At 39.1% G+C, this 20000-nt stretch overlaps 2 protein-coding genes across 5 annotated transcripts in view; one reads left to right on the top strand and one right to left on the bottom strand.

Moving 5' to 3' along the window:
- LOC106877312 (RNA exonuclease 4) overlaps nt 1-20000 on the bottom strand; it is an 84732-nt gene that overhangs the window by 34025 nt on the left and 30707 nt on the right. Inside the window, exon 1 of one of the 4 annotated variants that reach the window (XM_052978042.2) lies at nt 240-355. The exons of 2 other annotated variants lie outside the window; for them this stretch is intronic. The gene's annotated coding sequence lies outside the window, so the exon portion shown is untranslated. Of the gene's footprint in view, nt 111-239; nt 356-20000 lie in introns of those variants that run through there. One more of the 4 variants, XM_089345479.1, reaches the window with a different exon arrangement.
- Nucleotides 2524-6079, top strand: LOC149130340 (uncharacterized). The gene has a single exon (XM_089345425.1). It carries the CDS (start codon nt 4367-4369, stop codon nt 4742-4744), a length of 378 nt encoding a protein of 125 aa, XP_089201551.1. The 5' UTR covers nt 2524-4366; the 3' UTR covers nt 4745-6079.

Raw genomic sequence — 20000 nt, 5'->3', positions numbered from 1 at the left:
ATTTCAATGTATATTAAGTGTGTGTGTGTATGGATGAAACTGGGCGTTGCGTGAGTGTATGTGATTTTGTGTGTGTAAATGCATGTGGGCGTGTGTGTTTGCGTGCGTATGTATGTACAAGTTTGTATTTGTGTGCGAGAACGTGTGTGTGTAAGTTTATATTTGTGTATGTCTACGAAAGAGTTAAAGAGAGGGAGTGTGAAAATGTGTGAGTGTGAGCGTTAAAAGTTTTTACTTACACAACACCGCCACCACCAGCATTATCACAGCCAATGCAGATTTGTTGCGAAACAGAAAATAAAAGTACTTCCTAGTAAATAGTTTCATTTTTAATGTTGCGAAGTGATGACTAAAATGCAATACAAAGAAAGTTGGCGGTTAGTTTGACGTTCTAGAAATAGAGCGGAAGAGGGATGGGCAAAACGAAGGGAAATTTTTGATGTTTCATTTATTCACTCTTCTGGAAGATACAAGTGTGAGGATGTGGGGGATGGGACCGGTGAAGATTGACTCAATACACACACACACACACATGCATGTATGCATATGTATGTTATGTATGTATCGTTTATAAATTTGTTTTGTAAAATTCCTTATTCTTTTACTCTTTTACTTGACTGCGGCCATGCTGGAGCACCGCCTTTAGTCGAGCAAATCGACCCCCAGGACTTATTCTTTGTAAGCCTAGTACTTATTCTATCGGTGTCTTTTGCCGAACCGCTAAGTTACGGGGGACCTAAACACACCAGCATCGGTTGTCAAGCGATGTTGTGGGGACAAACTCAGAGACACAAGCACACACACACACACACACACACACATACATATATACGACGAGCTTCTTTCAGTTTCCGTCTACCAAATCCACTCACAAGGCTTTGGTTGGCCCGAGGCTATAGTAGAAGACACTTGCTCAAGGTGCCACGCAATGGGACTGAACCCGGAACCATGTGGTTGGTAAGCTAGCTACTTACCACACAGGCACTCCTGCGCCTATGTGAAATAGTTATTTTTCGAGATGGTCATTTTTCCTTTTATTTTTGTAAATATTTTTTGTTCTGCACTCATTTATTATTGTTCTTAGTTTATCGTAAGTCCAATGTCCGGAAATCTTACGTCACGCGTCTGTGACCCCGTCAGAGATTCTTCCATCCACGTGTATCTTTATATATATATATATTCTTTTACTTGTTTCAGTCATTTGACTGCGGCTATGCTGGAGCACCACCTTCTAGTCGAGCAAATCGACCCCAGGACTTATTTTTTGTAAGCCTAGTACTTATTCTATCGGTGTCTTTTGCCGAACTGATAAGTTACGGGGACACAAACACACCAGCATCGGTTGTCAATCGAGGGGGGGAGGACTAACACAAACACACGCAAATATATACACACACACACACACACACACACATATATATATATATATACACACACACATATATATATATATATATATATATATATATATATATATATATATATACATATATATTTGTTTTGCAAGATTTTTGATGTGCAATCGTGTGTTGAAACAGATGTTGTTGTACTTGGGGATGGTCATATTGCCAGTTTAGCCAATAAAAACACACGCACTGTATATTTGGTGTTAATTTGCTTCAGCTTTATATTACATTAATCTTAATAAATGGCTGATAGTTAGCAAGGTGAGACACACATAAGAAGGAAGGAAACAAAGGACCACTGATGAGGTCACAGAAGTGTGACGAAAGAACTCTGGCCGAAATAAGATTAAGATTAATGTAATATAAAGCTGAAGCAAATTAACACCAAATATACAGTGCGTGTGTTTTTATTGGCTAAACTGGCAATATGACCATCCCCAAGTACAACAACAATATATATATATATGTATATATATATGCGTGTGTGTGTGTGTGTGTGTGCACGCGTATGTACGACGGGCATACCATGCAACAATAGTAAGAGTCGTTAGAAAGTAATGGTAAAGAAGAAACGAGGCGAGAAGGACTCAACAGATCAGTCAGAATTAAACAGATCAATCTGTGTATCTCTGCCCTCCTCCCTTTGTTCTTTAGCCTCAGCTAGCGAATCCTAAACCCTGACCCTATGCCTAATTGGCTTTATTTATGCATTTATATTTCTTCACTTTTTACTTTCTTTATTTTTACTTTATGTTCGGTCCTCTCCCAGCTACCCACTTCTCTAAACCTCATGTAATAAAACATTACCTACACCGCACCTGAAGCCTATCAAAAAACCAGTCTAGCTGACTCCTATCTCAGCCGGGTTGCTGACCTTAAATATCATATTACACTCTTTTTCAAACTATATTCTTAACCTAACTTCACCCCTTAACGCCCACAACGGCCAATTTTGTCGGTCATTCTCCCATTTCATAATCAGCCTCGACAGACTTCAGCCATATTCTTGTGATATTCTTTTGTTTGTAAAATTACGGGGTGTACAGGAGGGGTAGTACCTCTGACGGAGCAACAGTTGTGCTCCTCCTCGGAGTAGTTGATCCGCTTTGGTCCCCACCTGCACTCAGCTTTCACTTGTGTCTCCTAGTAGCTATTTGTATGCAACAGCGGCCACATCCCGGGCAACGGCTTCGACTAGCCAGCTAAACCAAATGAGGGTAGCCGACCGGTCTTAAACACTTCGGCGAGTTAGGGCTTGCCTACCTACGCATACGAAGACTGGAGCCGGCTGATTCTACAGAAGAAACCACCAGAACGGTTTCAACGGAGAAGAGGGCGGTTACAGCAGAGCACCGTGGAGTGCATAGGGCAAGATGAGGCACTTATAGGACATCTTGGTCATTCACTGCATCCGGTTGTGTCCCCAGTCGTCTCGATCTGGTCTTGCCACTGGTTAAGACGGTCTCGGACGAGAGAGTGAGGTCGGCGATGCGCAACCCTTCCTCACTTTAAACAAAGTTTCCTCGCGCAAGTCATCCTTCATTCTTCTTTCCACCCCTTCATCCCAAAGTCCTGTGGCGACAGGCACGCGACAGATGTGGGTACACTGGAAGTCGTAGCCGCAAACCTGCACACAGGCGGCTCAGGCCACAGGGTCGCTATTCACTGACTTGGAGCAGCAGTGGATTTCGGCAGCCGTCTGGGCGACTGAGCAGTCCTATTTAGGAACGCACTGCTCACCTCCATGGCATGAGGAGCGGACTAGAAAAGATGTCCCAAACATTGCTTGCTTCACCTACCCTAGCCAGCCTACCGCGACTGGAAGGAACCCTACACACTGCGGTCGAAACAAAGAACAAAGAAAAAAAACAAAGACTACACCACTCATCCTCACTGCTTGGAACGTTCGTACGCTTCTTGACAGAGACGAGTCGGAGAGACCTCAGAGACGCACAGCACTCATAGCAAATGAACTCTCCAGATATAACATCGACATTGCTGCTCTCAGCGAAACCAGGCTGCCGGGCGAAGGCGAACTACAAGAAAAAGGTGCAGGGTACACTTTCGTTTGGAGTGGATGTGGACCTAAAGAGAGAAGAGAGGCTGGAGTTGGCTTTGCAGTTAAGTCGACATTGGCTGGCAAGTTGGTTGGTCCCCAAAAGGTATGAATGATCGCCTAATGACGATGAGACTCCCCCTTTGTCGCGGACAGAAGTACACCACCATTGTCAGCGCCTATGACCCCACCATGATGAATCCAGATGAGACCAAGGACAAGTTCTATGAAGACTTGAGCTCTGTCATCACCGCGGTTCCCCGCGCAGACAAACTCATCCTTCTAGGTGACTTCAATGCGAGAGTTGATCGCGATAGTGTCTCCTGGGAAGGAGTGATTGGGAAACATGGAGTTGGCAACTGGAACGGTCTGCTACTCCTCCAGACCTGTGCAGAGTATGGTCTCCTGATCACCAACACCATCTTTAACCTTCCCACCCGCAACAGAACGTCATGGATGCATCCCCGCTCAAAGCACTGACACCTCATCGACTACATTATCATGAGGAAGAGGGACAGGCAAGACGTACGAGTTACGAAGACCATGTGTGACGCAGAATGCTGGACAGACCACCGCCTTGTATCCAAACTCAACCTTAGAGTTCAGCCCAAGAGACGACCACAAAATAGGAAAGTACCAAAACACTTGAACATCGGCAAGCTGAAGGATAGCAACGTCAAGCAGCTATTTACCGATACACTGGAGCAACGCTTGGACCCCATTGTGCCACAGGGTAAGGATATTGAGGAAGCGTGGGCTGCACTCCGGGTGAGATTGTACGACACAGTCATGGAATGCCTTGGGCCATCTACAAACAAGCACAAGGACTGGTTTGACGAGAACTGCACGAAAAGCCATCGTGTTTACAAAGCTCACCTCATTGACCCCCAAGTCAGTTTCAAAGATGGACAGACTGCGGAGTGTACGGAGCACCATCCAAAAGAAGTTGCGCCAGATGCAGGATTCCTGGCTTAGCAGCAAAGCAGACATGATCCAGGGCTTTTCAGACAGGAATGACATGAAGAATTTCTATGACAGCTTGAAGGAAGTTTACGGCCCTACTACTGCAAGAACACTGTCTCCCCTCCTTAGTACTGACGGAGCAACACTGACCACCGATAAGGAAAAAGTATTAGAGAGATGGGCTGAACATTTCGACAGCGTCCTGAATAGGCCTTCCACCATCAATGGTGAAGCCATCGATAGGCTACCTCAAGTCCCCGTTGAAGAGTCAATGGACGTCGAACCAACTTCAGAAAGCATGCCGCCTACTATCCAGTGACAAAGCACCTGGTCCGGACTTATTCGACCCCAGGATTTAGTCTTTGGATGCCTAGTACTTATTCTATTGGTCTCTTTTGCCGATCCGCTAAGTTACGGGGACCTAAGCACACCGTCATCGGTTGTCAAGCGATGTTGGGGAGACACAGAGACACAAACATATACACACACATACATATATATACATATATACGACGTGCTTCTTTCAGTTTCCGTCTACCAAATCCACTGACAAGGCTTTGGTCGGCCCGAGGCTATAGTAGAAGACACTTGCCCAAGGTGCCACGCAGTGGAAATGAACCTGGAACCATGTGGTTGGTAAGCAAGCTACTTACCACACAGCCACTCCTGCGCCTATGCGTATGTACCTTAAAAGACATTCATTTCTCTATATATTATGAGGAAATACAGTCACTCAGTCTCTTTCGCACATGCACACACACATATATACAAAAAAAAATGTATATATATGTATTAATGTACGTGTATATGAAAGATAATGTGTGTGAGAGAGCGCGAGAGAGAGAGAGACCGAGTGAGTGCCACTTACACATACCTGTAAAAAATATATACATGACAACACACACCTTCACTTACTCTCTCTCTCTCACACACACGTCCATTTCATATACACGTACATATATCTTTCACTTTCTCCTCTCTTTCAATTTCTGCTCTCTTCAAAACATTAATTTTTTTTTTTTTTTTTAATGGAAATTAACGAAAAATCATATGATTTGACAACTTTCCTGCTTCAAACGAAAGAATGCCATAAAATAACTTCCTTTGGCGCGTACACACACACACACACACCCTCTCTCTCTCTCTCTCTCGGTAAAAATTCTGTATAAATTACGTTATTTCTTGCTATGTGCACTCGCAAAATTACAGCTCAAATCCAATTGAAATCACCTTTTTCTATTCTGTAATTCTGTTTATGATGAGTGTATTAAAAAAAACCTGATCTTCGATATAATTTAAAAGGAAGTTCTCCCAAAAATCCTGTCCTCTACCCGTTGTTTCTAGCATGTCCGAGGTGATATTTGCGCCCCCACCACATTTTTTTCTTAATTTTTTTTCCGATTTCTCTGTATTCAATACAGGAAATTAGGATTTCGCCCTAAAAACATGTTCTCAATATTATAATTTTCTCCTTCCCCATCCCAATTTCTTTTTTACTTTTTCCCATTTTTTCTTCTTGGTAATCCACGGAGAGAAAAAACACAGAGTACGAATCTTTAAGAATTTTCTTCTTTCTTTTTTCTTAAAGAAACACTAAAATCTCCTTCCCAAACATCCACCCATCACCTCACAACTTTCAAAAAGCTACAAACTCCCAACGTTTCACTTTTAGCGTTTTGGAAAGCGGGAAAGTTTCTTCAGAAATTATGTCGTTTACCTGTTGTTTGATGTCGGGGTTTTTTGGTGGTCCTCTAATATTTTTTACGTCTGGTATTTCTGTACAATTCTACGCATGCGTGAAACATAAGACGAAAGTGAAATATTGGGTGTCTTTAGCTTTTTGAAAGCGGGTAGGTTATGGGTATGTGTGGTGGAGGAAGGAGCATTGACTGATTCTTTAAAATTAAACTTTAAAAAAATTTTTTTTCCAGATTCGTAATCTCTGTTTTTTTTCTACATGGATAAAAAATATTCGTAAAAAAGTTACAAATTAAGAAATTTGGGGATGGTGGGGGGGCTAAAATTTTGAAAATGTGATTTCTGGCCAAAATCGTATTAACCCCCTGTTGAGATCCTTCTTAAGAACAGAAAGCACGTTCATGCAAATTGTACCCTTCCCTTTCACTTTTGAGCAAACAATAACTTCCATTACATCAGTAATCTACTTCACAATATATCAGCTGTGCCGATTCTGCCTATAAGAAAGGAACAAATAATACCTTTTGGCTGTCATAATACCCGGGCAACACCGGGATGCATTGCTAGTGTATATATTGGATCATCCCATAAATAATATCCTTTTTAATATTTCTTTTATTTTCCAAAATTAAGATAATTAAAACCACCTCGGATCTGCTAGAAACAACAGGTAGAGGACAGGATTTCTGGGAGAGCTTCCTTTTAAATTATATCGAAGATCAGCTTTTTTAATACACTCATCACAAACACGAATTACAGAATAGAAAAAGGTGATTTCAATTGGATTTAAGTTGTAATTTTGCGCGTGCACATAGCAAGAAAAACGTAATTCATACAGAAGTTTTACCTAGAGAGACAGACAGAGTATGTGTGTGTGTGTGTGTGTGTGAAAGAGAGTGAGTGAAGGGGTGTGTTGTCACGTACGTTTTTTGCATGTATTTGTATCTCTCACATACACACACACACACACACACACGTTATCTTTCATATACATGTACATAAATACATATGCATACATCATTTTGTATGTATGTGTGCGTGTGCATGTGAGAGAGAGAGTGACGGTATTTCTCCATAACATATAAAGAAATAGATGTCTTTTAAGGTACGCACTCATACAGAAAACGTGTCGTCGTCGGTGTCATGGTCTAAAATGCCGTTTACGATAGTTGAATCATAGAAAGATTATAATGCTAAATTTTTGTAATACAAATATGTAAATGAAAATAAAGTTTATTTGATAGCCGAAAGATTACTGAATCTTTCGATATCCCATACGTCAAAATCGGTAACTCAGTTTTCGGATGTATTCGTTAATTTCCGTAATTTTTTTTTTTTTTTTATGCTTTGAAAAGAGCAGAAACTGAAAGAAGAGAGAAAGTGAAACCGCGACATTAGCTTTGAAGTGAGATCAGAAAGAGAAAGAGAGGCGAAAGTGAAAGATGTATGTGCGTATGTATAAGATGGAAATGTGTGTGTGTGTGCGCGCGTATGTGCGTAAGAGAGTGAGTGAGTGAGTGAAGATGTATTGTCATGTATGTGTAAGTGGCACTCACTCGGTCTCTCTGTCTCACACACACACATAAATACATATGCATACACCTTTTATTTTTGTATGTATGTGTTCGTGTGCATGAGAGGGAGAGTGAGTGACTGTATTTCTTCAAAACATATAGAAAAATGGATGTCTTTTAAGGTACAGTGATATAGAAAATCTGACGTCGTCGTCGTTGTGGTATAACATGCCGTTTACGATAGTTGACTTATAGAAAAGATTATAATGTTAAATTTTTGCAATGCAAATATGTAAATGAAAATAAAGCTTATTTGGTAGTCATAAGATTACTGAATCTTTTGATACTCCATACGTCAAAATCGGCAACTCAGTTTTCGAATGCATAAGAAAGACGCGCGCACACACACATACACACACACAAACAAACTCTCTATTATATATATATGGAAGTATCCGTCTGTCGTTCCCTCTATCTGTCTTTCACATTCCCTGTATCTATCTCTTCCGGTTTCCTCCACTTCTTTGATATCAGCCACCCTCATTATGCCATGTTTCCCTGAACCTAACATTTTTGCACCCCTCTCATTTTATCATGTAATAGCCCAGCCCCCATAGTCGGTCCATTATTGACTTTTATTGAAATCCAATTAGCCTATAATTGAACTGGATGTTAGTTCAACATGTACACAAACTTTGGTGAGGATTGGTTCCTTGGTTTGGGCAGCAAGATGGTAACAGACAGACGAAAATTGCCATTTATATATGATCATGTACATATTTTCTTGCTGTTGTGATTATAACACCTCGTTGTAAACAATGTTCCTTGTTTTCCCTTGTGGAGCATGTGCAAATAGGTTTTTTTTTTGCTGCCCACCCTTGAGCAGCCAACATACAGCTGTCCATGTGAGAAGCGGGGCTCTTCCAAGAGAAGACCAGCTACAGACAGTGCTCATCTGTTATGTTCGGGTTAAAATTTCATCAACATCAAAAATATATGAATTTTCATGGGAGTTATGGCCGTTTTCAAATTGCAGACAAAATTTACAATCGATAAATGTCTCTCATCTGGGAAGGCCTTGAAATCAATGTTACCAACTGGGGACTATGTGTGTCGCAGTGATAATAAAAAGACTCAAAGGAGGTCTGCAACGAAATAATTTTACTCAATACTTTGCAAGTGAATCAGTGGAGGCAAAAATGCGTCTCATTTACTTGACAATTTATGCACCACATTGCAGAAATCACAATGTAAGTATATCTGAAAGGGTAGTCTTACACTGTTGTACCGTTGAATTACAAATAATGCTCATCTGTTATGTTCGGGTTAAAATTTCATCAACATCAAAAATATATGAATTTTCATGGGAGTTATGGCCGTTATGCATAGAATGTAATTTCCAAATTTCATAAAGATCCATTCAGTACTTTTGACGTAGTTTTGGATAAGAAAACAAATGACTAATGTGTGTGTTTGTGTCCATATGTATGTGTGTGATGGGTGTATATATGTATAGATATCTGTATGTATGTATATATATGTATATATGTGTACATATTACATGTACATCTATATATATATACATCTACACATATGTATACATATACATGTATGCATATATATCTATACATATACGTGTACGTATAAATCTGTATATATATATACATATACATCTCTCTCTCTCTCTCTCTCTCTCTCTTTCTCTCTCTCTGAAAGTATCTGTCATTACAGTATCGAAATGTGATTGTTTCAGTTAGAGGAATAACGTGTACATATACATCTATATGTATACATATACATCTCTCTTTCTCTCTCTCTCTCTCTCTCTCTCTCTCTCTCTCTCTCTCTCTCTCTCTCTCTCTTTCTCTTTCTCTCTCTCTGAAAGTATCTGTCATTACAGTATCGAAATGTGATTGTTTCAGTTAGTGGAATAGTTTCATTTTTAAGGTGAAAGTATTTGACATGAGTGTTTTTGTTTCACTTGTTGCCGTGGGCTCGAACTCTGCAAGAAGTTAAAAAATTTTTTGACTAAAACACAACTGGAACCCTAAGTAAGGCATGTGTAAAATTTGAATGAAATTGGTTGCGTAGTTCTCGAGTTTTAGGGATACACACACACACACACACACACACACACACACACAGACAGACAGACAGACACACATTCTCATTTTTATATATATATAGATATTCTGTTATTCTCTCTCACACACACAGGCGATCTTACGGTATGAGTCCTAAATATCGGCCTTTTCCGTAAAAAGTATCTTCGGCGATCTTTACCAAAGATCGGCCTTTTCCGTAACACCCACACGATCTTCACTATGGTGTTAGGGTTAGGGTTTTAGTGTCAGGATTAGGATTTTAGGGTTACGGTTACGGTTAGGGACTGAATTCCCTAACCCTAACCCTACCCGTACGATCTTCACTACGGTGCTAGGGTTCGGGTTTTAGTGTCAGGGTTAGGGTTTTAGGGTTAGGGTTAGTGTTTAAGGTTACGGTTAGAGACGGAATTCCCTAACCCAAACCCAAGCCCTAAGCCCTTCAAAATAAATCGCGCTCTGTGTATGTCTTTCGCTTTTATGATGTCGTTTCCCTGTTTCTCTCCAACACTTCTTACGGAAAAGGCCGATCTTTGGTAAAGATCGCCGCAGACTCTTTTCACGGAAAAGGCCGATATTTAGGACTCATACCGTAAGATCGCCCATACACACACACACACACACACGTATTATGTACGTACGTACGAGAGGGAGTTTAAAAGTTACTGACTTTCAGGGTGTCGCGAAAGGCTTGGTTGGAGGTCCAATCTCCTGAGTTCTTTCTTTAATAGGACTTTAAAAGACTGAAGGACCCCTGCAATAAGTGTGTGAATCTGAGAAAGGAATATGTTGAATAAATTCATAATCAACTGATCCCCCTTTAATTTCTTTCACCCAAAGCGAAGAACTTTTCAACACCTTCGTGTGTGTGTGTACTTGTATTGTGTGAATGTACGTATTAAAAATGAAACTTTTTACTTTCCATTTCAAGAGAAATCTGTGATAACTGGCTGGAGGAGTAGAACTACACACACACACACACACACACACACACACACACACACGCACACACACAGATATACGACTTCACTCTCTGTTCCATAAAATCTTCCCCCTCCCCCCACCATGCATCCGCCCATCCAACCGCCGCCACCATTACCACTGTTATACTATCGCTATCGCCTATCCTGGTGTCAAAGTTAACTGTCCTTTGTTTTTGTGTATACATGTATCTATACAATCTTCTTTGTGTGGGTGTGTGTGTCTGTACACGATTGTGTTTGCGCGTGGATTTCCAAAAGTGTAATTGAGATCATGTCACGAAGTGCATCATGAAATCACAGTTATTAACACATTCTAAACCAGCTTACTCACTAGGAATGCCTATTTGTGTATGTTCTTGTCTGCGTGTGTAGTCTGTCATACCGGCCATGACGAAGGGACATAGCCCTGAAACTCGAGTCGCCTTTATATATTTATATTTATATATTTGATCCTTTATATTGAACACTCAATATTTCATCTACATTCAATACTTTCTTTCATGGTGCCATCCATTTTTATTTTATTTTATTTTATATTATATTATATATTGTATATTCCATATTCTATACCCCACATTAGTTCTGCAGGAATATAAATAAAACATAAAAAACAGACAGTGTTGGAACTCTTTTAAGCAAAATAATATATTCCTCTATACACAATCATACAAAAAAATCCACCTTTTTTTGTATTTATTTTTACTCGCATATATATATATATATATATATATATATATATATATATATATATATGTAAATGTAATTACACACACGCCCATATATATTCTTTTCTTTTCTACTCTAGGCGCAAGGCCCGAAATCTTTGGGGAGAGGGCCAGTCGATTAGATCGACTCCAGTACGCAACTGGTACTTAATTTATCGACTACGAAAGGATGAAAGGCAAAGTCGACCTCGGCGGAATTTGAACTCAGAACGTAAAGACACACGCACATACATAGCCACACATTGATATATGTGCGTCTCTGTGTGTGTATCATCTGCGCTGTGTGCCTCCATGCGTTTTTTCGAGTACGTGCGCATGCGTACGGTATCCATGTATATTTTTCGTCGGACTTCGGAAACACCAGCAAGTTGGAATTTCTCCGTTTTGGCAGGGATTTTTCGGATCTTTTTAACGGAAATGCTTTGGACTATCTTTTTAGGGGGAAAAATTACGATAAATGTTTCTTTTCTTTACGATCTTCCCGTCTTCGGATCGATTTTGGTCTCAATTTTGTGGGCACTAGGCGCAGGAGTGGCTGTGTGGTAAGTAGCTTGCTTACCAACCACATGGTTCCGGGTTCAGTCCCACTGCTTGGGCAAGTGTTTTCTACTATAGCCTCAGGCCGACCAAAGCCTTGTGAGTGGATTTGGTAGACGGAAACTGAAAGAAGCCCGTCGTATATATATATATGCATGTTTGTGTGTCTGTGTTTGTCCCCCCACCATCACTTGACAACTGATCTTGGTGTGTTTACGTCCCCATAACTTAGCGGTTCGGCAAAAAGAGACCACTAGAATAAGTACTAGGCTTACAAAGAATAAGTCCTGGGGTCGATTTGCTTGACTAAAGGCAGTGCTCCAGCATGGCCGCAGTCAAATGACTGAAGCAAGTAAAGACTAAAGACTAAAGCCATTTCGATAAAAAAAAAAAGAAAAACAGTAAATATTTTCAGACGAAAAGATGTGTGATTAAAGGAAGATTTGGCTGTTGTTTCTAACATATCCCATGACCACCTTTCTCGTTTCTTTCTCACTCTGACAAGTATTGATGTTTTTCAATATTTTCTCCCCATTAAAAGCATAAATTCATTTATGCCATTAAAAATTTTTTCTTGAAACTTTATGATTTTCGTCAACCCCTAACCTCACCCGCTAGAAACATCAGCCAAATCTCCCTTAAATCACCTTTTTCTTCTGAAAATATTTACTTTTTCTTAACCGAAAAGGTTTCTCTTATAGTTTTTAAGTGCGTAGTGCCCACAAAATCGACCCAAATTGGTCTGGAGACGGGAAGATGGGGGTGGGGTAAAAGAAACCATATTTCTCAATCCCCCCCCCAAAAAAAAACGATAGTCCACAGCATTTTCCAAGAGCACTGTAAAAAAAAATCTGAAAAATCCCCGTCAAAACGGCGAAATTCGAACTTGCTGCTGCTTCCTAAGTCCAACGTCCGCCAATTTTTCCGTTTTATATATATATATCTAATTGCTTTTAGAAAAAAGTTGTTATATATATATATATACATCAGCAATGATTTTCTCACTGGTAATGCTTTCCTTGTATATTGCAAAAATGTATATATATATATATATATATATATATATATATATATATATATATATATATATATATAATTAATTTAAAATACAGTGTACATTTAAACACATCAGAGATGTCCATAATAGGACATCTAACCCGCTAGAAGGAGCAGTCAAAACTCCACACCACAAAAAGGGAATGAAAAATAAAAACATTTACCATTTATTTTCCTTGTTTTTATTTTTCATTCCCTTTCGAAATTATCCCTAATTGTGGCGTGGAGTTTTGACGGCTCCTTATAGCTGGTTAGATGTCCTATTATGGACATCTCTCTGATGTGTTTAAATGTACACTGTATTTTAAATGAATAATATATAGTCTATTGACTAATTTTTTCTTCTCGCTAGACCACTGGTAGCAAATAGAATTTCTAAAAAATTTTTTGCTACCCTCAGATTTATTATTATAAGTATATATATATATATATATATATATATATATATATATATATATATATATATATATATATATATATATATACTGTTTTATTTATGCGCTCTTTTAAAGCCTAGCCAGGCTCATGGGTCCGGCTTCTCGGTTTCTATGGCGTATGTGTTCCCCGCCCCCCCCCCCCAGCTGGACGGGACGCCAGTCCATCGCAGCTTTACACAAGAAACAGTGAGAGAAAGTTGGGGTGAAAGAGTACAATAGGGGTCGCCACCACCACCACCACCCCTGCCGGAGCCTTCGTGGAGCTTTAGGTGTTTTCGCTCAATAAACACACACAACACCCGGTCTGGGAATCGAAACCGCGATCCTCCGACCGCGAGTCCACTGCCCTAACCACTGGGCCATTGCACCTCCACACACACACACACACACACACACACACACACACACACACACACATATGTATGTGTGTATGTATATATGTATATATACATGTATGTATATATATATGTATGTACTAGCAGAGATACCCGGCGTTGCCTGTGTTACATGCAATTGAAAAATGAGACTTTTCTGTTATATTTTCTGTAAGGAACTAGAATAGATATGATTCAAATTTCATCAAAATTGCACATGAGGGTTCTTTCCCTCTTTACACACCCTAAAAAAATTCTAATAATGAGACATGTATCCCATACTATTGATCTTTATGCGCATATTCCAAAATTTCAGTCTTCTGGAACCTGTAAAAAAGATTTTGCTCCTGCAAAATGGAACTCATGGAGCTCTAAAATGTGGGAATGAAGGCCCTTATTGGGGGTGGGGGTGTTAATGTCAACCAGAGAAGTTGAATAGTTGGGAATGTTTTTACTTGGGTCTTATAGTATGCCTGTATATATGTGAGAGTATAGTCTCACTTTAATAGTTTCAGTATGAAATTGTAAATATTAAAGTGAAAATATTTGAAATTACAGTAGCGACATGTTATTGTTTCACTTTTGACAGGTAATACTGAAATAGTGGAATAGTTTCAGTGTTAGAGTGAAAGTATCTGACATTACAGTAGAGTGATGTTATTGTTTCACTTTTGATACGTAATACTGAAATAGTGGAGGAGATAAGATATTGCTGTGGGCTCGAACTATGCAGGAAGTTAAAAATTTTTCTGGCCTAAGATACTACATGGACCTTAAAAGGATTTTGCTCATGAAAAATGTGTGAGTTAAGGCCCCTATTGGGGGTGGGTGTGTTAATGTCAACCAGAGAAGTTGAATTGTTGGGAATCTTTTTAACTTGTGTGTAATATGTATTGTTTGAATTTCTTTGAAATAGGAAATATATGTATGTTCACTGGGTTTGTAAAAGAGATCAAAGCTACAGGAAAGCAAAAGACGAATGATCACGATAATCAGTCAGCTACCGTAGCCTAGTCGTTACTACTCCCCAATGTAGGATTCCTCACCATACAAGTGAAAGTATTTGACATGAGTGTTTTTGTTTCACTTTTGACACGTAATACTTAAATAGTGGAGGAGATATGATGTTGCTGTGGGCTCAAACTATGCAAGAAGTTAAAAATGTTTTTTGACTAAAACACAACCGTAACCCTAAGTAAGGCATGTGTAAAATTTGAATGAAATTGGTTGTGTAGTTCTCGAGTTTTAGGGAAGCACACACACACACACACACACACACACACACAGACATTCTCATTTTTATGTATATAGATGTATGTATGTATGTATGTATATATATATATATATATATGTATGTATGTATGTATGTATGTATATATATATATATGTATGTGTGTGTGTGTGTGTGTGTGTGTGTGTGTTAGAAACGCCTGTGTTAGAATGGTGGCAGCTGATGAAGGAAAATGTTCTCTATGTGGCCTGTGTGTTTTCTGTACTCTGGTTATTATTATTTTTTGTCTACGTTTTGGTTGCAACGTCCTGTACCCAGATATGCACCTATATATACAGGTAGATGTAGGTATACACATACTTGTACGTATATATGCATATACTCATTTATTATTTGTTATATATATATATATATATATATATACATATATACAAGACTTCCTACCCAGCGTTGTCCAGTAAAGCATACACGGAATTGTTTGCCATTTTGTAGAATGCGTATTCATGGTACTCGTGCATATTTAACCTAAAACCTAATTTCTGGACTTGTTTAATTGGAACTATCCAAACAATAGTAATCAATTTACATGATTAGAAGCCTTTTTTTAAACAATTTTTATCCTGAAAATCACCTGTTACTTTTGTTATAAAGTGAAAGAGAGGGAAAAGTGAAAGATGTATGAAGGTGTAAGTGCGTGTATGTGTGAGAGAGAGAGGGAGTGCCACTTATACATGAGAATACAAACGGTCACTGACTCACGTTCTCCCTTTCTCCCCCCCCCCCTCTCTCACACACACACATACATACAAAAAAGATGTACGCATATGTATTGGTGTATGTATGTATACATGGCAACACACCCATTCGCTCACTCTCTCTCTCTCTTTTCTCTCTCTCTCTTCCTCTTCCTCTCTCTCTTTCTCACACACACACACACACACACACACACAGACGTACATACATCTTTCACTTTCTCCTCTTTCACTTTAAAACAAAAGTCAATTCGTTTATTCTTTTACTTGTTTCATTCATTTGACTACGGCCATGCTGGAGCACCGCTTTTAGTCGAGCAATTGGACACTAGGACTTATTCTTTGTAAGCCTACTAAGTTAAGGAGACGTAAACACACCAGCATCGGTTGTCAAGCGATGGTGGGGGAGAAACACACACATACGTACACACACACACACACAAACACACACATATATAATATAAATACTATATAAATATATGCATATCCATATATGTACATACCTACATTTATATGTATATATACATGCATATATGGGTACAGGACATCCAAAAAAAAAAAACGTTAAACACAATGAGAAACGAAAACATAGAAAACGAACTTTCTTTCAAACAACAGTTGTCTCTGTTTCATCTACTCCGCATTTCGAAGGTAAGGACAATACACGACTTCATTGAAACAGTCCAGTCCTTCATGCAAAGCAAATTAAATCAAATTTGGGATTTTTTGTGGAGGGTGAAATTGTTAACAAGAGCAAGACAGTGAGAAGAAGACGGTAAAAACAAACGGTGAGGGCTGTTGAGCCAAGACGATGGAAAAATTATTATGAACGCAAGGAGAACGAGCCAAGAGAGGAGACAGGCGAGGCACGTCTTTTCTTTAGGGAGGAAATGGACTATATACATACGATGGGCTTTCTCCCTTTTTTCTCGTCCCTCCCTAATTCTTCTGTCCCTCTGCCTCTACCTCTCTTCTCTCTCCCGACGTGACTGGTGTTCGGCCAAGCCTGACCTTTCTTCCTTGGTTCGACTACCATCCGTGCAACATCTATATTCCTCCCTATGCCTGTCGCCTGTTATGTCCCTGTCGTAAGGCTTCACTTCCACAACGCCAGCTTAATTTAATTCGTCCTTAGTCGAAAGATACCTGTTGTTAATGTGTTTTATTTGCATTTGTATTTGTGTAACATTTCTCCGTTTTTTTCATCCTTGTTTTCGTATATATTCGCTGCTTTCTTCCAAGGAATCTAGTGCTCTTAGCTTAGATTTTCCTCGGGGCTGGCCAGATTGGAGCAATCTCGAGTATAACCAGCCGAAATTGCAAAGATAATCTGGAACTCACCTGAGGAAAGAAAACTTCGAATGACTCATCCTTGTTTTTTGTTTTTTTGTCCCTCTTTTATATCATCTGTCTGGATGTTTTGTTGTCTCTTTTTTGTATTATCTAGCTGTTGTCTGGATGTTTTGCATTCTTGTCCTATTTTTTGTATTCCTTTAAATATATATATATATATATGATGGCCATCCATTCGTGACTGAGGAAAACCATTGCTGATCTTTAGGAACATCGTGTGCTCTTGGACTAACTTATATTTTGCATTTGTGGCTCCATTGGTGGCTCCATTGGTGGCTAATGAGCCCTGCTCTTGACAAACATACATGGCTGCAAACATTACAGACCAAGCTTTCCCCATTCACTACATCAGCCGTGCACTTTCGAGTAGCATGCTTAAGTTCTTCATCGTTTTTGGTCTCGAAAAAGCAAAACTATTTGTTCAGCAAGTTCCATACTCTTTTACTCTCTTTTACTTGTTTCAGTCATTTGACTGCGGTCATGCTGGAGCACCACCTTTAGTCGAGCAAATCGACCCCAAGACTTATTCTTTGTAAGCCTAGTACTTATTCTATCGGCCTCTTTTTGCCAAACCGCTAAGTTATGGGGACATAAACACACCAGCATCGGTTGTCAAGCGATGGTGGGGGGACAAACACAGACACACAAACACACACACATACATATATATATATATATATATATATATATATATATATATATATATATACATATATACAACGGGCTTCTTTCAGTTTCCGTCTACCAAATCCGCTCACAAGGCTTTGGTCGGCCCGAGGCTATAGTAGAAGACACTTGCCCAAGGTGCCACGCAGTGGGACTGAACCTGAAATCATGTGGTTGGTAAGCAAGCTACTTACCACACAGCCACTCCTGCACCTATCCACACAGCCACTCCTGCGCCTATCCACACAGCCACTCCTGCGCCTATAAAACATTTTTATTTCTTTACTTTCATTTTCAATTTACACACAGATTTCTACATGTGTGCATAGACAAACATACATACATACATCCAACAGACAAACATACATACATACATACATACATACATACATACATACATACATACATACATACTTGAGTGTATTGACCCCTTGAGTGTATTTTTTACTTGTTGCTGTTATTAGACTGCAGAATTTCAGATTGCTGTATGGAACCCAGAATTTTTTTTAAGGTTGATTAAAACCACTTCTGTGATATAATTCCTTTTTGTTTTTCTTTTTACTTGTTGCAGTCACTGGACTGCGCCCATGCTGGGGCACCACCTTGAGGAACTTTTAGTCGATTGTTTCGACCCAGAATTCTTTTAGATGATTTCCAACCAGTGCATGAAGTTAAGCATGTCTCTCGACATGCTAGAAATAACAGCCAAATGTCTTGAAATTTTTTTATAAACCCCCCACCTTGGTTATATTTTTTGGCTATTCTTTTTTTTTTTTTTTCTATTTTCTAAAAATCTTTTTACTTGTTTCAGTCACTGAACTACGGCCATGCTGGGGCACTGCCTTGAAGAATTTTTAGTCAAATGTATCAACCCCAGAATCTATTTTTAGGTGATTTTCAACCATCACATACAGTTAAGCCTAGAAGGTCTCTCCACATGCTAGAAATAACAGTCAAATCTTACAAATTTTTTTTTTAATAATTTCACATAAACAAAAGCAAAAACTGTGATTGTAAAAAAATTATTTTCCAAAATTCCAGTTTTTAAGTAAACAAAATATATTCAATTGAAAAAAAGTGTGAAAACATCTATGTCCCTCACAATGGCTTGTCCCGTATGTTTCAATTATTTTCCTTGTTTTTAAAATAATTTTAAAGTTTGAAAATGAAAAAAAAATCAACCTTAATGTTTATAATAGAATAACAGACCACAAAACTCTTTACTACTCAGTGTACATATTGTCTGAATTCTAACAAAAGGGAAAGCATTTACTTCAAGAAATGTGTAGACACATAAAAAACAATAAGTAGTACATTTGAATGACTAGCTTTCGGGGCTATAATTTTGTTAAGCCTTCAACAGCTGGAGAAAGTTCAAAAGATCAACTTATTCTCTTTAATTTGTAAGTACTGACAGAAATAACAAAATACTTTTAATATATATTTTAAAATGACTGAAACAAGTAGAAAGATTTTTAGAAAAACAAAAACTGAGGAGGTTATAAAAAATTTCAAGAGATTTGGCTGTTATTTCTAGCATGTAGAGATACCTTCTAAGCTTAACTTCATGTGCTAGTTGAAAATCATTTACAAAATTCTGGGGTTACATTCAAATAAAAACTCTTCAAGGTGGTGCTCCAGCATGGCTGCAGTCTAATAACTAAGTAAAAAAAATTTTTAATTCTAGGAGTGGCTGTGTGGTAAGTAGCTTGCTTACCAACCATATGGTCCCGGGATCAGTCCCGCTGCGTGGCACCTTGGGCAAGTGTCTTCTACTGTAGCTTCAGGCCAACCAAAGCCTTGTGAGTGGATTTGGTAGATGGAAACTGGAAGAAGCCCGTCTGACTGACCATGGGATTGCACCTAGAAATTTACCCTCTGAGGCACAAGTCCAAGCAAGGTTGTTTGTGGAAGACCAGCAGTCACCCATGCATACCGGTCTCCCCTCTTCATGCCACCAGTGTTATCCAAGGGGAAGGCAAAGGCTGATACAGCTTGGCACCAGTGATGTTGCAAGTCATTTCTACAACTGAGTGAACTGGAGCAACGTGAAATAAAGTGTCTTGCTCAAGAACTCAACACGCAGCCTGGTCCTGGGTTCGAACTCACAACCTCACGATCGTAAGCTCAACGCTCTAACCACTGAG

The sequence above is a fragment of the Octopus bimaculoides genome, chromosome 29, assembly GCF_046866305.1.
Source record: "Octopus bimaculoides isolate indiv1 chromosome 29, ASM4686630v1, whole genome shotgun sequence".
Classification (NCBI taxonomy): Eukaryota; Metazoa; Mollusca; class Cephalopoda; order Octopoda; family Octopodidae; genus Octopus; species Octopus bimaculoides.
The sequence above is the reverse complement of the archived record's forward strand: the minus strand, read 5'-3'. Positions and strand labels throughout refer to the sequence as shown.

Bases quoted from the DNA above. Each gene is read 5' to 3' on its own strand.
- LOC149130340 (XM_089345425.1), top strand. From the start codon at position 4,367: ATGGACAGACTGCGGAGTGTACGGAGCACCATCCAAAAGAAGTTGCGC.